At 40.1% G+C, this 18,994-nt stretch overlaps 1 protein-coding gene across 2 annotated transcripts in view; it reads left to right on the top strand.

The window, feature by feature from the left end:
• The window catches only part of Rxfp1 (relaxin family peptide receptor 1), a 132,838-nt gene that overhangs the window by 98,514 nt on the left and 15,330 nt on the right, over positions 1-18,994 (top strand). For both annotated transcript variants that reach the window (XM_036190591.1, XM_036190592.1), the window contains 5 exons: positions 4,150-4,221; positions 10,313-10,384; positions 12,006-12,077; positions 13,360-13,431; positions 17,195-17,424. In XM_036190591.1, coding sequence (XP_036046484.1) covers positions 4,150-4,221; positions 10,313-10,384; positions 12,006-12,077; positions 13,360-13,431; positions 17,195-17,424 — 518 coding nt within the window. The remainder of the gene's footprint in view (positions 1-4,149; positions 4,222-10,312; positions 10,385-12,005; positions 12,078-13,359; positions 13,432-17,194; positions 17,425-18,994) is intronic.

Genomic DNA, 18,994 nt, shown 5'->3' with positions numbered 1-18,994 from the left:
ACTCTGAGATACCATCTTACATCTGTCAGAATGGCTAAGATCAAAAACACTGAAGACAGCTTATGCTGGAGAGGATGTGGAGCAAGGGGAACACACCTCCACTGTTGGTGGGAGTACAAACTCGTTCAGCCACTTTGCAAATCAGTATGGTGGTTTCTCAGAAAATTGGGAATCAATCTACCTCAAGACTCAATGATACCACTCCTGGGCATATACCCAAAGGATGCTCAATCATACCCCAAGGACACTTCTTCAACTATGTTCATAGCAGCATTATTTGTAATAGCCAGAACCTGGAAACAACCTAGATGCACCTCAACTGAAGAATGAATAAAGAAAATGTAGTACATATACACAATGGAGTACTACTCAGCTGTAAAAAACAATGACATCATGAAATTTGCAGGCAAATGGGTGGAACTAGAAAATGTCATCCTGAGTGAGGTAACCCAGAATTAGAAAGACAAACATGGTATGTACTCACTCATAAGTGGATACTAGATGTAAAGCAAAGAATAACCAGACTGCAACCCCACAGCTCCAGAGAAGCTAGGAAACAAGGAGGAGCCTGAGAGGGGTATAAGAATCACATTGGGAAAGGTAAACAGAGAAGATCTCCATGAGTAAACTGTGAATGAGGTGGACAATAGAGGATAGGGATGGGGGATGAGAATATGAGAGAACAGGATGGTCGAGCTGGAGAAGGGATGGAGTGGGATAGCAATGAAAGAGATATCTTGATAGAAGGAGAGATTATGGGGTAAGGGAGAAACCTGGTGCTAGGGAAATTCCCAGGAATTCACAAGAACAACCCCAGATTAGACTACTAGCAACAGTGGTGAGGGTGCCTGAACTGCCCTACTCCAGTGATCAGATTGGTGAATACCCTAATCATAGAGTTGGTGAATACCTGTCATCATAGAGCTTTCATCCAGTATCTGATGGAAGCAGATGCAGAGATCTACAACCAAGTACCAGGCTGAGCTCCAGGAGTCCAACTGAAGAGCGAGAAGAGGAATTACATATGAGCAAGGGAGGTCAAGATCATGATGGGGAAATCTACAGAGACAACTGAACCAAGCTCAAAGGAACTCACAAATTTTAGACTGATAGCTGTGGAACATGCATGGGACCAGCCTTGGCCATCTGCATACAAGAGACAGTTGTGTAGCTGGGTCTGTTTGAGGGACTCCTGGCAGTGTGATCAGGATCTATGCCCGGTGCATTAGCTGGCTTTCTGGGTCCCATTAACTGTGGTTGGACACCTTGCTCACACCCTGATAAAGTGGGGAGGGGCTTGGTCCTGCCTCAGCTGAATACACCAGGCTTTGCTGTCCCCCCATGAAAGAACTTACCCTGTTGGAAGAGGGGAGGAAGGGTGGGAGGAGACGGGGTGGGGGGGCAGGAAGAATAATGAGAGGGGTATCTGTGGCTGGTATGTAAAATGAATTAAAAGTTTTCAAAAGAAAAAACTAAATGAATCAATAAAAACTCTATAGAAAACATTACCAGTAACTTGACAGGACAGGGGGGAAAAAGAACACTAGATGTAGAAGGCAAGGTCAGGAAATACTACATTCAAAGAACAATAAGGAAAATCTGTAAATATAGCCACAATATCCAAGAACTTTGCAATATAATCAAAAGACCATACCTAGGAATCCACAAGACAGAAAAGGGGTCTGATAATAACCAATGGCATATTGAATCTATTTCATGAAGTTATAGCAGGAGATTTCCCAAATCTAGAGGAAAAATGACCATGCAAAAATAATAGTCATTTAAAAGTCCAAATAGTCATGAGCAGAGAAAAACCTCTCCACAACATATTACAGACAAAATGTCAAAAATTACAAAGCAGGGCTAGAGATATGGCTGAGCAGTATATTGCTCTTGCAGAGTTCTGGTTCCCAGCATCCATATAGAGCAGCTTACAAATACCTGTAACTCCAGTTCCAGGGCACCTAGGGTACTCTTCCAACCTCTGCTGGTATGCATGCACTCATACACATGCTAACATAAGAGACACCACACATACAGAATAATAAAAATATTGCTAATGAAATAAATTAACAATAGGAAATGCTGGTAGGAATGTGTGAAATGGGGAATGCTTATACACTATTGGTGGGACCATACATTGTAGCTGGAGTTTTCTCCAGTCCTGCCTGGCCCACATTCAGGACAATCTCTCTCACCTGCCAGTCCCACAGCTGCTCAGACCCAACCGAGTAAACACACAGAGACTTATATTGCTTACAAACTCTATGGCCGTGGCAGGCTTCTTGCTAACTATTCTTATATCTTAAATTAGCCCAATGATATTAATCTATAAGTTGCCACATGGCTCGTGGCTTACCGATATCTTAACATGTTGCTTCTCATCACAGTGGCTGGCATCGTCTCCCTGACTCAGCCTTCCTGTTCCCAGAATTCTCTTCTCTGCTTGTCCCGCCTATACTTCCTGCCTGGCTACTGGCCAATCAGCATTTTATTTATACAGAGTGATATCCACAGCACTGATACAGTCACTATAGATGTCAGTATGAAGATTCCTTCAACAATCTAAAAACAGAACTATCATAACCCAGACATATGGTTCATGAATTTATACCAGAGGACTCTTAAATCAACATGACACAAAGATACTTGTACATCCATGTTTATTGCTGTCATATTCGCAATAGCTAAGAGATGGAACAAGCCTAGATATCTAGATAAATCATTAAAGAAAGGTGGTACATATGTACAATGGGGTTTTATTCAACAATAAAGACAAAGGGAATTGTGGCATTTGCAAGAATAATGAATACAATAGGAGATTATGTTAAGTGAAACAAGCCAGACTCATAAAGACAAACAGTACATGCTTTCTCTCATAAATGGAGTCTAAATTGCATTTGTGAAGTGGTGTGTGTGTGTGTGTGTGTGTGTGTGTGTGTGTGTGTGTGTTATGAAAGTAGGAAAGGGACCATGAGGAGGAGGAGGAAGATCGTAAGGGGACGGGGAGGAGAGCAAAGACAGTAATAGCACACACGTGACATCAAAGCAAACTGAAGGACCATCTGAGGAATAAGCAAGAGTGGGGCAAGCGGATGGAGGAGGACAGAGGGGCCACGGTACAAAGGAAAGGAGTATTATGGCATGTGTGTATGAAGGTGCTGTAATGAATCCCATTATCTTATATGCTAAGATAAAAAAGTTTTTCAATAAAAGAGTAGATTCAAAAACAACTGGAAGCCCTTTGAAATTTCCCAGATTAACTATTTATGCTAATAGATAACTCAGAGGTCAGTGAAGAGGGGATAGGATGCAGATCAGCAGTACAGCAAGTGCCCAGAATGTGTGAGATCCTATATTCAACCCTCCTCTCCCTGTCCCTGTCCCTGTCCCTGTCCCTCTCCCTCTCCCTGTCCTTCTCCTTCTCCCTCTCCCTCTCCCTGTCTCTGCTTCTCTCTCTCTCTCTCTCTCTCTCTCTCTCTCTCTCTCTCTCTCTCTCTCTCTCACACACACACACACACACACACACACACACACACACACACAGAGTCAAGAACAAGCACTACAATCTGACTCATATTTCCAAAATAAAGAGATGTTGAATTGGTCCATTCAGACCATTCTTTCTTAGGCAGCTCCGTCCTAATTCTATCCACTAGCAAATAAGAGCTTTTGTTAAACAGACACACTTTGCAGACTGAGGAGGTAAGTCTAAAGCAATTCCTATGCTCACAGCTGCAAGATACTCAGCGTTTGTTCAGAAGAGGTGAGGATCCCCTGTTCCTTTCAAAGTCCTTCTTCATTTCTAATTACAAATCTAAATTACATGTTTGTATTGTCCCTGTTAAAAGATGTATGAAATTTAGGAATAAAATCGAACTGAAGCTGGGTGTGGTGGCGCACACCTATAATTGCAACACTCAAGAGACTGATGCAGAAAGGTCAGACATGAGTCTGAGGCCAGCCAGGGCTGCAGAGTTGAGACTTTTCAAAATAGATTGAATTATATCATAATATTCAAAACATTCTCATATGAAAATGTACTCTATATTCATTATCTTTATGATTTCTTTGTAGGAGTTACATTTAGTAATCCATGTGAAAATCGTGTTGACATGTTAACATGTGCTTTTTTTTTTTTACTTTCAGGGTAATGAGGAAAAACAAAATTAATCACTTACATGAGTATGCATTTACACACCTCCAGAAACTAGATGAATTGTAAGTTTAACTAAGTATGTATTTAGAATGCTCTTTTCCAGTTTTACTTTATATTACATATATATATATGATGTTAGTATATTTAAGAAATATTAATTTCTTCTTTCCAAACAGTATTTATATGTAACATTGGTCACAAAACAATTCAGATAGCTTACAAAAGTAAATATAAAATAAAATGTGAAATAAATACTTAAGATAAGTTAGATAAAGGAAATACAGACAAAGAATAAGACCAGGGTAAAATTAATAAGTAGAATATAACCTACACTGTTCTGTTTTATTGCTTCAAGGGGACAGAATATCTGTCATTAAGTTTCCCAGAGGCTCAGACTGAGGAACCACAAGACTCAAAGATATAATTCTGAAGCTGACACTGAAGGGTTATCCTGGACCCATAAGGAAATACAGCACTGCTGTGGATAAGATTACTATCCACAGTGATGGAAGTGGGAGATGCATTCAAAATATTTTAATGCCCCCTTTAAATACCAATAGCATAATTACAAAGCCATCAAAGAAAGCATATGATGAACCTAAAGCTTTATGATGATTGGTGGTCAGAATAAGATAATATGAGCCATCAGTGAACCCTTCAGACCATTGTCTATTTTAGTCTGGGAATAACCTGTAGTGAATGTGGTTACATGTTTTGATGATTATCTAGGCCGAACACTGAATTACTGAGTCTTTCATACAAAAATTAAAGTATGCAGAGGCCTATGAGAACAGTTAGAAATGCATATTGCTCTTCCAAAGGACTGGAGTTCTGTTCCCAGCATTTATATTGGACAGCTCACAACCATCTGTATCTTCAACTCCAAGGGATCTGACACCCTCTTCTAACTCTAAAGTCTAAAGGCACCAGCACATATCTGTGCATATACACACATACAGAGAGAGAGGGGGGAGAGGGGGAAGGAGAGAGGGAGAATAAAATCATTTTCAAAAAAATTAAAGAATTAAGCCAGGCAGAGGTGGTACACACCTTTAATCCCAGCACTTGGGGGGCAGAGACAGGCGGGTTTCTGAGTTCAAGGCCAGCCTGATCTACAGAGCAATTTGCAGGGCAGTCAGGGCTACACAAAGAAACCCTGTCTCAAAAAAAAAAAAAAAAAAAAAAAAGAATTCAGATAGAATGTTAGGGACAATGTTAGACAGCTTCCCTGCACATGTGTAGGCTGTGGGGAAGTGTCTGAGGAGACAGCAGCAGGAAGTGATATTAGAAATGTATGTCACTACTTCAAGATATCTTACATCATGCTAAGCAGTTTTGAGTTTGTCACCTAGGCCACTGTAAATTATGGAAGGGATTTCTGAAGGATGAAAATTGTACAGATTCCTTTGCCAAATAAGAACAATGCATCTTTATAGAAGATTCACCCATGACTGTGTAAATCACAGACAGCCATGAAATTAAGTATATACATGTACAGTTTGAAAAAAAGGCACTTATAACAACAATGTTGATAGTATTTGTCAGATTGGATTGGCTGTTTCTTTTTAGTGTCAAAAACTCATTGAAGCTAGCTAGGCATAATGGGACACATTTATAATCCCTGAACTCAGGAGGTAGAGGATCATGATCTCAAGGCCAACCTAGACTACATCATAAGACCCTGTGTCAAAAAGAGAGAGACATGGATGGACAGAGACAGAGAGACAGAGAGAGGGGGGAGGAAGGAGAGAGCCTCAATCAACCTATCAGGGCTGGAGAGATGGCTCATTGGTTAGGAGCTTGCACTGCTCTTGCTGAAGACCCCAGTTCAGGTCCCAGCACCCTGTCAGTGGCTTACAAGGACCTGTAACTCCATCTCTGAGGGGATCTGACAATCTGAGCTTCTCAATCTCTTCCACTCTTGCACACTTAGCCACACACAGACACAAGTACATATAGGCAGACTTTTCTGTCCTGCCAGCCAATTCCCAAATAACCACACAGTGACTTATTACTAATTTTAAAAAATGATAAAAATAAAAATCTAAAAAACATCATCCCGCCTTTCAAAGTTGATTAGCCAACTGACATAGGTGACAGCATATCTTTTCTCCTGCCTGTCCCCATGGAGGTGGGTGGGAGAATTACATTTTCTGTTTTAATTCACAATCACCTAATTCAGGCTCACTGAGACATTTTCTTGTTTAAAAGAAACTGAAGCCTATAGTTGGAGAGCTTCTCTCCAGCCCCCACCAAGCCCTATCTGTTAGCCCAACAACCCACTTATAAAAAAACACACAGACATTCATATTATTTAAACTGTGTAGTTGGAGTTTTTCTGCCTGGCCCACAGTCAGGACAAATCTCTCTTACCCACCAGGCCCATAGATGCTCAGAACCAACCAATTAAACACACAGAAACTTACATTGTTTACAAACTGTATGGCCGTGGCAGGCTTCTTGTTGTCTACTTCTTTTATCTTAAATTAACCCATTTCTATTAATCTATACTTTACCACATGGCTCGTGGCTTACCAGTACCTTATTTCTTTCTTGTCATGGCAGTGGCTGGCAGCCTCTCTCCAGCCTTTCACCTCCCAGAATTCTCTTCTCTCTTGTCCCGCCTATACTTCCTGCCTGGCCACTGGCCAATCAGAATTTTATTTATACAGAGCAATATGCACAGCACTTCCCCTTTTCTTTTTTTTTTTTTTTTTTTTTTTTTTAGGAAGGTTTTAACTTTTACATAGTAAAATTACATATAACAAAACAATTATCAAGCAAGAATTACAGTTACAATATTAAAGAAGATATCCTATCTATCTTATATTTGTGAGTCCAAGGTTTTATATCTAATTTATCTTTTATCATAACTGAGAAAATTATAATTATCTAGTCTTCAACCACATCAAAGACCTCAGAAGGATATAATATTACCTGAGACCCAGGAGAAGGATGCAAGCAACTTTCAGGAGTCTTGCAGGGTAGACAGAGACAGCTGGCAGCCTGGACAGTCACTTAATGTTTCTTTGTAAAGTTGGGGCATTTGTCTTCAGCCCACAGGGCTAGAGTCTCTTGGTCACTTCTCTCAGTGTCCTGTAGAATGTCTGGCAGTTTCCTCTGCAAAGCAGGAACCTGAAGGACCATTTTGTCAAGCAAAGTTTAGTGGTCAGCTTTCTATGGGTCCTGCACGTCCAGTCAATCAAAGCAGTCCAGGCAAGAACAGTTTCTTGCCCAAATGGCTATTTTTGCCAAGGTGAAGATAAACTCCATATGAAGTGTCTTCAATGCCCATCCTCCTCTCTGAAGTAAATTGGTGCTGCCAGAAGCAGACACGTCTCATTGTCCAGAAAGTTTAAATTTTAAAAATAGTTTAAATGCCATATTCTGTAGACCTTTGAAGTGTTTGAAGATTACCTGTCTATCTGAAATATCTCTGTGTATACCTAGAAGACTTAACTGACATGGCTATGAGTATGATTATCATGGATGACCAGTTATTAATCTATTTTTAATTATCCATTACAATTTTAAATGAGCTGTATAAACATAATACCTTAAACAAGAGTAGAAATATACACACAGTATAACAAAATTAACTTTAAGCTTGTATCAATAGACTAAAATCTATACCAATGTAAAACATTTTAAACAAGTTGTTGTTCTTTAAAAGTAAGTTCCTTAATCTACACTTTTTTCCTATTATATCTATATCATATCCCCCTTTTTTTCTTTAGAAAGAGATCGTATTTATAATCAACCTGATTTAAAGAAAAATATTGGTTTTTCTCTGTCCCACACTAGAGGGCTCTTCTGATTTGGGACACAAGAATCTCTTAACCTTTTTTTTTAGCAATATGTCTGGGTTTAGAGAAGGAGTGAGCCAATTCCATCTCCAAAGCCAGCTTGATAATTTTGGGAATGTGGGCATAGTTTTTCTTACTACTTCCTGCTGGAGGGGGGCCCTGTATCTTATGGGGACACAAAGAAAATTTTAGGATTATGGAGTGGTCCGTGAGGGTAAACCTCTGAGCCAGTTGCCTTGAAACCATTCAGGATGTTGGATCATCTGGGCCATGGTGTCATCGGAGACCTTTCAGGTGGTCTTGGCTGATCAAACCTGATGTATCTTAATCTGGAACAAATCCACAGCCCCTGGCTTTCTGTGGAAACAAAAGCAGAGACTCTTTTTCAAAGCAACATATCCTTAGATCCAAATTTTGAAGTCAAGTTACCTTTAAAATTTACATATTTGTTTAACTCAACAGCTTTTACAATCAAATCTTTTTCTGCAGTTAAAAATCCCAAAGACAACACAAACCAGATTCTCTGTGTAATATCCATCTTTGTAAGATTGAAATGCTGCTGTGGCTGCTGGCTCCACCCACCTCAGCTTCCCAACATGGCGGTGGTACAGTTTACCTCCAGCTCTGGGTCTGGAGCCATGTGTACCATCAACTATCAGAAGCAGTTCTATCAAAGTAGTGCATAGCCCAGAAACTTTTTTTTTTTTAACTAGCAAAGGCTAAATCCACTACACAGCAGAGTAAAGTGCCACTTGTAGACTCCTCATTCCCGCCACACTGCAGGTCAGACACACACGCCAGGAACCCGCCATAGTAGCTCAAACTTGCAGGCTGCCGCTAACTTGAGAGAGACAACTAGGAAGCTGTTTTTAGCTCCGTTTTAGAATCTTTTTGTCAGGTTTTAGGTGGAAACTCTTGCTCCACGTTGGGCGCCATTTGTAGTTGGAGTTTTCCTGCCTGGCCCACAGTCAGGACAAATCTCTCTCACCGGCCAGGCCCATAGATGCTCAGAACCAACCAATTAAACACACAGAAACTTACATTGTTTACAAACTGTATGGCCGTGGCAGGCTTCTTGTTGTCTACTTCTTTTATCTTAAATTAACCCATTTCTATTAATCTATACTTTACCACATGGCTCGTGGCTTACCAGTACCTTATTTCTTTCTTGTCATGGCAGTGGCTGACAGCCTCTCTCCAGCCTTTCACCTCCCAGAATTCTCTTCTCTCTTGTCCCGCCTATACTTCCTGCCTGGCCACTGGCCAATCAGAATTTTATTTACACAGAGTGATATCCACAGCAAAACTGCTTGGCCATTAGCTCAGGCCTACCATTGTCTAGCTCTTACTCTTATATTTAGCCTATTTCTATTAATCTATACTTTGTCACATGGCTTGTGGCTTACCAGTACCTTACATCTTGCCATGGCAGTGGCTGGCTGTATCTCTCTGCCTTCACCTTCCACTTCCCAGAATTCTCCTCTCTCCTTGTCCCGCCTATACTTCCTGCCTGGCTACTGGCCAATCAGCATTTTATTTATACAAATCAATATCCACAGCAGAAGCCTTTCTCATAAATCTGCCACTGGCGAAACTTGACAGCCACTGCTGCTGAAAGCCCCTTACAGCTCCAAGGTGACATCATGTTAGGCAGCCCCTTCTGCACACATACATTCTGCCCAGAATAATATGAGCCTATGCATCTCTCTGAAAGAAACTTGAGCCTCAAATGACATGCTTTGAGGTAATCATAACAAACTAGGGCAAAAGAAAAGCCAGAGCCTCAAATCATGTTCTTACTCAAACAGAAAGAGAGGAAGGGGAGAGAAAGGATGACGGAACATCATGCAGACCTCAAATGGAAATTAATATGTCAAAGCCAGATTAAATACCATCAATGACTTGTCTCCAAGGAAACATGATATGGAACTTTAAAAAATTGAGGGAGGAGGAGCTTTGGTAGCCCATGCTGGCTTTGAACACACTCAATTATAATTGAGGATGTCCAGTAACTTCTGATTCTCCTGCTTTTCCTTTCCAAATGTTGGGATTATGGGTATGAATTACCATGCCTGATTCAGGATAAAATATTGTGTGTCCCCATTTCACCTCCTCTTTAAAGCCTCTTTCTTGACTTCCTGGGCCTGGAGTAGTCAGGCACATGCTGAGCAGGAACTAGGCTGTGACTTCAATCCCCACCCCAGGGAGACATTTGCTTCTTGGTATTTATCACAACTCACCAATGAATGGCGCTGTTGGAAAGTTGTAACTAGTTTCCTAATGAATTTTCTACCAATGAATGAAGTCTTCAGAAAACAGTGTGACATGTTTACAATTGTTTCCCTAGGGATTTGGGAAGTAACAGGATTGAAAATCTTCCACCAAATATATTTAAGGACCTGAAGGAGCTATCACAGTTGTAAGTGTCTTACCACTTCCTTTCCTTTTTCTTTTTTAAAGATTTATTTATTATGTGTAGTGGTCTGCCTACATATATGCCTACATGCCAGAAGAGGGCACCAGATCAAATTATAGATGGTTGTGAGCCACAATGTGGTTGCTGGGAACTGAACTCAGGACCTCTGGAAGAATAACCAGTGCTTTTAACCTCTGAGCCATCTCTCCAGCCCACCACTTCCTTTCTTGATCTTATTTTTTAATTGTGATAAAATACACATAGCAATGAATCATCCATCTGTTTCTGTACCATTAGATTACATCAAGATCTTCCATATTGTTGTTCACCTCTCACAACATCTGCCCCCACAGGTTTTTACTTCCTACAAAGCTGAAACCCTGTAACCATCCAGTTACTAACTCCACATTTGTCCTGCCCCACCCCTGGCAACCACCATTGTACTTGCTCTCTCCATGATATAGTGGCCATTTTCTTCCTATAGTTTCTTCTAGTTTGATAGCTTTACATGTAAGCATGTGATCCATTTGAGTACATAGTACAGAAGGGTCTAATTCTTTGCATGAGGGTATCTAATTTTCCCAACACTTTTGTTGAAAATATTGTTCTTTCCTTATTGAATGGCTTTGGCACCTGTGTCTAAAGTTATCTGATTATGTCTGAGTGGGGCTGTTCCTGGGCTGTATGGTTGAGCCCTTTGGTCTACATAGCTACAGTTTATTGTGCAAACCCTAACTTTCTTGTTCTTCTTTCAAGATTGTTTTTACTATTTGTGTTTCTTTGATGTTTTACATGAGTTTATAAACTTTAATAGGGACTGAGTTTTCCAATGCCACAAACAAGACTATCTTTCCCTTCATTGGTATTGATCTGGTCTATCATCTGCTAATACAACAGCATACCACAGCCTGGCTAATTTATAAGCAATAGAATTTTGTGTGGCTCCTGTTCTTGAGGTTCAGAAGTTCAAAGGTCAAGGCCAAATCCAGTGAAGTTTAATGTCATCCTCAGCTATACCTTGTCTCTAATAAATAAATTAGCATTTTTCTAATGAATACTAATTCTGAATGTGCCTTATATATCTGCTGGTCACTTGTGTGTCTTCTTTTGAGAAATGTCTGCTCAGATTCTTTATCTTTTTCTCAATCAGATTATTTGTCTTTTTTACAATTGCATTGAGCTCTTTATATCTTTGTAGATACTAATTCATCACCAGATATATGCTTTGCAGGGGTAGGGATCTGGCTCAGTGGCAGAGTGTGTCCTTACCATCCCTAGAACAAAACAATGAAGTGGAGGAAAAGAGAGAAGGCTTTGAAAATCATTTCTTCCATGCTGAAGACTTCTTTTATGGTGTGAAGAAGCTTTTTAGTTTAATGTGGCCCTCTTTGTCTCTTGTTGATTTTACTGTCTGCATTTTGGAAGTCCCATCCAGGCTTTTCCTGTCTGAGCTTTGGAAGTCACTGCAAGGCCAATGTCATGGAGGTCTCATGTCTTACATTTGAATCTTCAATATACTTTGAGCTGTACTATTTTTTGGTAAATGTTTCAAATCCATTCAAAGTCAACAAATAAATTCTCATGACCCAAGAACGATAACTTACTACTTTCTCTTTTTAAACAGGAATATTTCCTATAATCCAATCCAGAAAATTCAAGTAAATCAATTTGATTATCTTAGCAAACTCAAGTCTCTGTAAGTATATTCATATACAGTTTTGCTTCAATACTAATAACATGTCTTTTAATTATGTTTTATTTCTAGCTCCACAAAAATATGAGTCCTTGGTTGACCATAAACAGATAGTTATTATTTCTACCTCAAGCATTAATAAGCTAAAAATTAAATGATAATGAATCTCTACATCTCTCTTTGTCACCAGGATCTTATACTGAATTGTGCATTTACATTCTCTGAATGTATGGGGCATATTCATTGCTTCATTAATTATTTTTGGGGAGGGCTGGGGGGGCTTCAAGACAGGGTTTCTCTGTGTGTAACTCTGGCTGTCCTGAAACTCACTCTGTAGACCAGGCTGGCCTTGAACTCACAGAGATCCACCTGCCTCTACCTCCTGGGTGCTGGCATTAAAGGAGTGCACCACCACCACTCAGCACTCCATTAATTCTTAGTACTTAAGATTTTCTATAGGCATAAGTCCCAGTTTGTGTCTCCATTTCTATAGTAAAACACTCACCAAAAACAACTTGAGGAGAAAAGAGTTTATTTGGCTTATAGGTTACAGTTCATTGAGGAAAGCCAAGGCAGGAACTCAGGGCTTACAACAGAAACCATGGAGGAAGGCTGTGTGCTGGTTTGCATCCCCTGGCTCTCTCTACAGGCTTTCTTAAACAGCCCCAGCCGCCTTTCTAGGGATGATACCACCCACAGTGGGTTGGGCTCTCTCACGTCAATCCTTAATCAAGAAAATGCCATATACACACTGGCCAAAATGATGCATACAATTTCATCAACTGAGGTTCCCTCTTCCTAAGTAAGTCAAGTTGAAAACCAGGATTAGCCTCCTTACCCTAACATAGAATTTTCTAGACTTATATAAATCATGCCTCCCACAAGACAAAAATTCTATTAATGTCTAAGACTTGTCTTTAAAAGATAAGCCTCGGTTAATCTTATTTAACTATTCTATAGTAAAAGAGCACTTTATTAGAAAAAAAGTATGACTTTAAAGGTATTAGAAAAGTTTTTAAATATCTAGAATATAATGTGTATGCACTTACTCTATAAGTATTTATGGAATAGTTAGCATGAATTAGGCATTATATCATTAACTGTTTTAAAAACCAAGATAAACATGTCTCTAAACTAAAGAAGTGTTTAGGTAGGCTGAGTCTGAGCATTCTACTTAGAATAATGTTAACTTAAACCATTTTACTACATTGTCCTTCACAAAAATAATTATTTTACTATGCTGTGGATAACATATGTTCTCTTGACTATTACTTGGTATTTTTAGCAGCCTAGAAGGAATTGAGATTACGAATATCCAACAAAGGATGTTTAGACCTCTCGTGAATCTCTCTCACATGTAAGTAGATGTTTTCATGTTGTTCACCTTGATCCTAAGCTTTGTGTCCCCCATGCATTATGATAATATACCCAAACTAAATGCAAGTGAGAGATTAATAATTTCTACTAATTTGCCTCTGTGTGCTTAGTATTTGTGTCCCTCTTCCAAATCATATGTTACAGTGTTAATTCCAGAGTGATGGTATGATTAAAACATAAAGCCTTGAAAAAGTGATTAGTTCCAGAGGGCAGAGCCTTCATGAACAGCATTAGTGTCTTTTTAAAACAGAACTGAAAACCAGCGGTGGTGGTGCATACCTTCAGTCCCAACGCTTGGGAGGCAGAGACAGGTGGATCTCTGAGTCTGGAGCCAGCCTGCTCTATATGGAGAGTTCTAACCTAGTCAAAGCTTCATAGTGAGACCTTGCCTCAAAATTAAAATGAATTTGAGAAAGACTGGAGCTAGTGAATCATAGCTCTGGGTTTGATGGATTCCCAGCAAGTGGCAGGAGGAAGGGAAATGGGGGAGCGTGCTGGAGAGATAGCTCAGCTGGGAGAGTACTATGAAGGTGTGAGGACCAGAGTTCACCAGCACCTGTGTACGCCTAGAACCATGTGAGCCTGTAACCAAAGTATTTGAGGTGGTCAGAGACAGAAAGATCACTAGGGCTTGCCAGGTGATCAGCCTAGCTCCAGTTTCAGTGAGAGGTTTTGTCTCAAGGAAATAAGAAGGAGAGTAACGGAGAGAAACTTCCTAACTTCTTCTTAGGTCTCTACCATGAATGTACACACACAAAAGAAAGAGAAAATGAGAAAATTGAAAGTATCAAACTTTAAGAAAGGAAAATGAGGAGTTGGGGATTTAGCTCAGTGGTAGAGTGCTTGCCTAGCAAGCACAAGGCCCTGGGTTCGATCCTCAGCTGAAAGAAAAAAAAAAAAAAAGGAAGGAAGGAAGGGAGGGAGGGAGGGAGGAAGGAAGGAAGGAAGGGAGGAAAGACCTCTTCTGTGCTATCCACCTTGTGAGGACACAGTAAGAATGTTTCAGGAAGCAGCCTTTCACTAGACACCTAATCTGCTGGTTCCTTGACCTTGAGCTCTCCAGTGTAGAGAACTGAGAAGTAAATTCTCATTGTTCAAGCTCCCAGGCTATAGGGCTTTTCAGCAGGCTAAATGGGCTGGGACATCAGTAGTCAAAAATTAACTCCAAAAATTTTGCATTAGATGTATGGATTTTAGTTTCCCACATTCTGATAAAATTTTATAGAAAATTTTTCAAATACCAAAAACTACAAATGTAAGAGGGGTCTACTCAATATTTCAAGACACTCTCATCTCTGATATCATTCACAAATGCTGATTTTACCTAACAAGCTAGTAATGTGTACATTTTATATAAGTATCACGAGGAGGAGGAAGAGGAGGAGGAGGAGGAGGAGGAAGAGGAGGGGGGAGGGGGGAGGAGGAGGAGGGGGGGAGGAGGAGGAGGGGGCGAAGGAGAAGAAGAAGGAGAAGAAGGAGAAGAAGGAGAAGAAGAAGAAGAAGAAGAAGAAGAAGAAGAAGAAGAAGAAGAAGAAGAAGAAGAAGAAGAAGAAGTAATGTATATAAGTAGCATAAAACAATTACAAATAGGGCTGGAGAAATGGCTCAGCAGGTAAAATGCCTGAGTTCAGATCCCTGGGACCCAAGTAAAAGAAAAAGTGGCATGTGTCTGTGACCTCAGCACTCCTCCAGTGAGCTCGGAGGCAGGGACCCGAGGATCCACCCTGAAGCTTGCGAGCCAGATAGCCTGGAATATGAAATGCAGCAACAACCAACAAGAGAGATTGTGCCTCAAAAACAAGGTGGGAGGTCAGGACCAACAGCCGAAGCCATTCTCTCTCACCTACACACACACATCAGGGCACACATGAGTCTTCACTTCGTCAGGTGTAGACACACATCACACACACACACACACACACACACACACACACACACACACGTATAAATTTGTAGCAGTTATTTATTTCTACTTTTTAAGTATTTACATATAGCATATATTCATATGTAATATATAAACACAAATTTTAAAATTAGAAATAGTTGCTACAAATTAATGAAGGTAGGAGAACTCTTCTCCAGCCATAATTGTCCTTCATGTCAGAGTGGGATTGGAGCTAGTGTATGGATAAAATGGTAACCTTTGTAAATTCTGTGCAGTAGTTTTGCATTGATTATAAGCTTTATACATATTTTGAGTTGAAGATCATAGTAAGTACTAGACTGCTCTTCACACTGTGGTAATTTCCTTTCTTGTACTATAAGTCTAGCACAGGCCACTGTTTCTGTTCCTATGATTTCTCGGAGACAAGGCTTTTATAAGCTCCTTTGCTTGCTCTCAACATGACAGTCTGACCAAGAAAAACTGAGTATATTTGAAGAAACTGATGTAGCTCACAACATCCAAAAATAGCTAAAAGAAGAACCTGAATTGGGCAGGTATTGTGGGAACAAGAGTTCAACAGTGATCTTAGTCAAACCTGGCTAAAAGAAGCCATTGACACGCCATCAACAGGACTCAGGATTCCTCGTCTGCTATTTGCTTACCCTGGGCTAGAGGAGGATCTCCACTGTATGTCTACCATGAGTCCTGTGGCTGGAGGATGGCTTCCTTCAGGAAAAATCAAGACACCATTGCTAAAAGATGAGTCTATGCTAAGCAGCCAAACTAGCAAACAAGTATCTGCTGGAGTTCTGTTAATGAAAGTAGTTCACCCCCAGACACTTAAAACAAAAAGATTCGTCATGTCCTTCCTTATAGTCTGCTCTGCCCCATCACAGCTCACAGAGAAATGCAAACAACCATAGACATATCAGCAACCGACCTTGCCTTTGGGAAGACACAAAATGACCATCTGCCTTGTATCATTTACTACTGTAATTTTTATACTATGGAGATAATTTCTATTTTTTTTGTCACCACTCTTTCCCTGTGAGGCAGACTGACACAGTCTGAATTCTAATCTCTACTATTATTAGAAAATCTCCTACTAAGTAATTTTCCTGCATTGAAGATTCATCTCCTATTATGGTGATGCTAACACTGATCTCATGGAATTCATTAGAGAATTTATTTCTGATGTCTGAAAAAAATGCTCATAAGTGGTGCTGGTATTGCTGCCAATAGAACAGGAATTCTTGGTTATCCAGGTGACATCTTTATCTGAGTGGGTTTCTGTCAACGAGAAACTCACGCCACATTTAATTCTCCATTGTGTTTCAGAATCTAGTGTGAGTGATAGATATGCTTAGAAGTTACTGATTATAATGTAATATGATATTATAACTTCTGTAACAGCAAAGCGATAGACGCAGCAAGGAGAAAACATTTCCTTTCCCCCTAAGAGCCAGGCAGTGGTTATAAGGCAAGCTATGGTTATAAGAGGTTTATAACCAGGTGTTTATATGGACTGAATTCTGGAACCACCACTGAAATCTTCTTTGGATAAATTCCTTCTCATGTTCACAAGCTAGCCAATTATGCAAATTCTAAGACATGTCTAACATGTATTCATTATACTTGCTTTAAGTTCTTATCCACACATTCTTTTACTGTAAAGTTAAGTGGATAAGAATTAAATTTTGAACTTCCGAATCATGAGGGATCAGTAAGGAATGTTTTCTATTCTACTAAGTCTTATATGAACACATTTTCTACTGAGAAAACGTTGAAAACAAATATCAATGATGTTTAAGTTAATGTTAAACATGTACTATAATTCTGTCTTCTCTCTGTACACCAGCTATTTTAAGAAATTTCAGTACTGTGGCTATGCACCACATGTGCGCAGCTGTAAGCCCAACACGGATGGAATTTCCTCCCTTGAGAACCTTTTGGCAAGCATCATTCAGAGAGTCTTTGTCTGGGTTGTGTCTGCAGTTACCTGCTTTGGAAACATTTTTGTCATTTGTATGCGACCATACATCAGGTCTGAGAACAAGCTGCATGCCATGTCCATCATTTCTCTCTGCTGTGAGTATTTCCTGGTTAAAGAGGAACTAGGTTTGAAATGTGCAAAACTGTTGTTGCTATTAGAAAATAAATTCTGTGGGGCTGAAGAGATGGCTCAATGGTTAAGAGCATATAGTGCTCTTCTAGAAGACCCAAGTTGGGTTCCCAGCTGTAATCCACATGTAGTGGATTACAACAGCTTGTAATTTTAGCTCCAGGGACTTCAACACCTCTGGCCTCCAAAGGCGGGTGCAAGCATGTGCACACACCCACATACACACACAGATGTACACAAGCACAATAAAAATAAGAATAAAATATTTTTAGAAAAAGAAAGAAAGGGAGAGAGGGGGAGAAAGGGAGAGAGAGGCTGAAGAGGCTGGAGAGATGAATCAGCATGTGTTGTTCTCACAGAGGACCCAGGTTCAGTTCCCAGCACCCACGTGGTAGTTTACAACCATCCATAACCTCTGTTGGCACCAGGCACCCATGTGATACACATTCTTACCTGCAAGAAAACAAGACTATACTCATAAAACAAATAAATCTTTAAAAATTTTTCAGAGAGAGAATAAGTTCCATGAGTGTTAGAATTATGAAATTTAAAATCTTCCTTTTTTTGTTTATATGGTATTTCTGCATTTTCTACAATAAAAAAAAATAGATCACTTTAGTCATAAGAAAGCTCGTTTTTAAACTAAGAAAGATTAGGAGCCAGAGAAATGGCTCAGCAGTTGAGAGTGGCTATTTTATAACTGCTTGTAATTCCAGTTCCATAGGATCCCATGCTTTCATTCAGCCTCCACACATAAGGACACACACACACACACACACACACACACACACACACACACACTAAAATAAATAAATCTTTTTTTTAAAAATCTAAACTGAACAAATGAAACTGTCAAGTTCCCCTTCTGAACCAACAAAGCAAGGCGCCTATGAGCTCAGAGACGGAAGCAGCAAGCACGGGGCCTACGTGGGCCCACACCAGTCCTCTACGTATGTATTAGAGCTGAGCTTAGCATTTTTGTGAGGCTCCTGACTGTGAAACAAGTGGGTCTCTGACTCCTGTGCCCGCTCTTGGAACTCTTTTCCTCCTGTCGGGTTGCCATGTCCAACTCAATATGATAGTTTGTTGTTTTGTTTTGTTGATTTTTCAAGACAGGGTTTCTCTGTGTGTAAGTAACCCTGGCTGTCTTGGAACTTGCTCTGTAGACCAGGCTGGCCTCAAACCCAGAGATCCACCTGCCTCTGCCTCCCAAGTGCTGGGATTAAAGACCTGTGCCACCATCACTTGCCCGGTGTGATATGATAGTGTTTGCTTCGTCTTATGTATTTTATTTCGTCATGTTTGGATCTCTTAGAAGCCTGTTCTTTTCTAATGAGAGACAGAAAAGGAGTGGAGGATCCAGAGGGGAGAAGAGGTGAGGAGGAACTGGGAGGAGGGGAAGGAGGGGAAACTGTATCAGAATGTATTGCACGAGGAAAGAATCTATTTTCAATAAAAGAAGAAGGAAACTGTCACCTTTCGTGGCCACATTTTCATATCCAGAGCTGCATTTGTTGCTTGGTTTGCATGTTTAGT

The sequence above is a fragment of the Onychomys torridus genome, chromosome 6 (genome assembly GCF_903995425.1).
Source record: "Onychomys torridus chromosome 6, mOncTor1.1, whole genome shotgun sequence".
NCBI lineage: Eukaryota > Metazoa > Chordata > Mammalia > Rodentia > Cricetidae > Onychomys > Onychomys torridus.
The sequence above is the reverse complement of the archived record's forward strand: the minus strand, read 5'-3'. Positions and strand labels throughout refer to the sequence as shown.